The sequence below is a fragment of the Etheostoma spectabile genome, chromosome 1, assembly GCF_008692095.1.
Source record: "Etheostoma spectabile isolate EspeVRDwgs_2016 chromosome 1, UIUC_Espe_1.0, whole genome shotgun sequence".
Taxonomy (NCBI): domain Eukaryota; kingdom Metazoa; phylum Chordata; class Actinopteri; order Perciformes; family Percidae; genus Etheostoma; species Etheostoma spectabile.
Genome location: NC_045733.1, coordinates 23,509,264 through 23,511,763, shown reverse-complemented (window position 1 = coordinate 23,511,763; position 2,500 = coordinate 23,509,264). Strand labels below are relative to the sequence as shown.

Sequence of the window (2,500 nt, the reverse complement as noted above, 5' to 3'; positions counted from 1 at the left end):
TGTGTTGTGTGTGGTGTGTGTGCCACAGGAGTCAGTAGCTGCAGTGTTCACGCCGTTTATGGCCTGTCTCCCCCTTAGTCACATGTAGTATATTATTATTATTATTATTCAGGGTTGAACATGAACATCACCAACAATATGATTTTCATTCAATTCTAAGACCTGTAACAGAAGCTCATTTAACACAATCAGTTACACATATATACAGTTATATATATATATATATATATATATATATACAAAAGCAACTAAAATTTGGTTTGACAATTTCATAAAAAAAGGGACAAAAATGTAAGAAAAACTTAAAAACATTGATTAAAAGCCTCAACAAAAGTGTTGATTTTCTATTTTGACGGGAAGACAACACGAGGGTTAATAAAAAAACACAAAAAGTGGGAATTTCAAAATAAAGACGCATCTTAAAGATGCAACGCTCTACAACGTCCCCGTTAGTGATGGCGTTGCATAGTCTGTCCACCAGAGGACGCTCTACAACGTCCCTGTTAGTGATGGCGTTGCATAGTCTGTCCACCAGAAGACGCTCTACAACGTCCCTGTTAGTGATGGCGTTGCATAGTTCTGTCCACCAGAGGACGCTCCAAACGTCCCTGTTAGTGATGGCGTTGCATAGTCTGTCCACCAGAGGACGCTCTACAACGTCCCTGTTATGATGGCGTGCATAGTCTGTCCACCAGAGGACGCCCTACAACGTCCCTGTTAGTGATGGCGTTGCATAGTGTGTCCACCAGAGGACGCTCTACAAGTCCCTGTTAGTGATGGCGTTGTAGTCTGTCCACCAGAGACGCTCTACAACGTCCCTGTTAGTGATGGCGTTGCATAGTCTGTCCACCAGAGGACGCTCTACAACGTCCCTGTTAGTGATGGCGTTGCATAGTCTGTCCACCAGAGGACGCTCTACAACGTCCCTGTTAGTGATGGCGTTTGCTAGTCTGTCCACCAGAGGACGCCTACAACGTCCCTGTTAGTGATGGCTTTGCATAGTCTGTCCACCAGAGGACGCTCTACAACGTCCCTGTTAGTGATGGCGTTGCATAGTCTGTCCACCAGAGGACGTTCTTTTTTTTTTGTTCAAAGGACTTTAAGGGAAGACAACGCAAGGGTTAATCAAAATCAACATAAAGTGGGAATTTCAAAATAAAGGCGCATCTTAAAGATGACAAGTGCATCGATGTTTTCACTTTGTATTGTTGATGCTGTATTTTAAGATCCTGACGTCCGTCTGATGTCTCCTGTCTCCCTGCAGGTGATCTGGTGACTCGGGCGACGCACCACATGCAGCGTCTGGTCAGCTCACGTCCGTCAGTCAGCCCCCCCCGCTCAGCCAATCAGCCGTCAGCATCCTGGGCCGCAGACGCCCTGCGGACGCTCTACTACTTCCTGTCCAGCCCACACATGGAGTCGCTGGAAAACCCAAATCTGGAGCCCTCCACCATGACACTGAGCAGAGAGAGGTGTGGTGTGTGGTGTGTGTGTGTGTGTGTGTGTGTGTGTGTGTGTGTGTGTGTGTGTGTGTGTGTGTGTGTGTGTGTGTGACTAACCAACAAATAGGGTTGCACAATATCAGAATAATGTCTAAGTGCGATTATTTTTACTATTTTTTCAATATGATTCACGATTTTTGAAGGAATGATCATTTTCGTATCATTATTCTTTTTTTATTGAATTGAATAAAACATTATTTATTATTTTTATTGAAATAAAAACGTCTAAAGTTTGATTTTTACAAGGATCTGTATCAAACAAAGATTTTTTTTTCTTCGTCTGTAGGATAGAATTTGTGGTTTGACACATATTTGGCCTTTAAAGGTGCCCATTTTGTTAAATATGTCAGGTGTGTGTGTGTGTGTGTGTGTGTGTGTGTGTGTGTGTGTGTGTGTTGTGTGTGTGTGTGTGTGTGTGTGTGTGTTACGTGGTGAATGGGAAGATGAGCTGCAACCTCCTCTGTCAGCTCTAGCCATTGGAAAGAAACAAGAGGAGAAATCAGACCAATCACAACGGTCCGTCTGATGTCATGCTGCCTGAGCTCATTAATATTCATGAGCTGGGTAAAGGATGCTGATAGCCAGGCTCTCATTAATAAATTTATTTATAATGCCCTTTAAATTTCAAATGAAATCTCAACGTGCTACAGTAGCAGGGAGTTAAAAACAGTTCCCAGAAAATAACAAAATCAACAAATAGCAAAAAGCAGCTTAGCTGCATTTTAGCTGCAAAACTGCATTTTCACATCAATAAATTAATTAATTCTCATGATTACTAGCTTAAAATGTAATTGCTGTAAACAAACGACAGCAGACTGTTGGTCCAATCAGCCTTTGTTTTCCTTTAACACTGAAATTTTAATAATAATAATAAATTGAATTTGTATAGCGCTTTTCCCAAGCTCAAAGTTGCTTAACATAGTAGAAACAGTGTATATAAAAAAAATAAAAATAAAAATAAAGATAGGCAGAACAGAAGAGATGGGTCTTCAGACGGG

The 2,500-nt window shown here is 41.6% G+C and overlaps 1 protein-coding gene across 1 annotated transcript in view; it reads left to right on the top strand.

Annotated features, from left to right (window-relative positions):
- LOC116690741 (ankyrin repeat and BTB/POZ domain-containing protein 2) overlaps nt 1-2,500 on the top strand; it is a 92,697-nt gene that overhangs the window by 42,273 nt on the left and 47,924 nt on the right. The window contains exon 4 of the mRNA XM_032517908.1: nt 1,265-1,472. Coding sequence (XP_032373799.1) covers nt 1,265-1,472 — 208 coding nt within the window. The remainder of the gene's footprint in view (nt 1-1,264; nt 1,473-2,500) is intronic.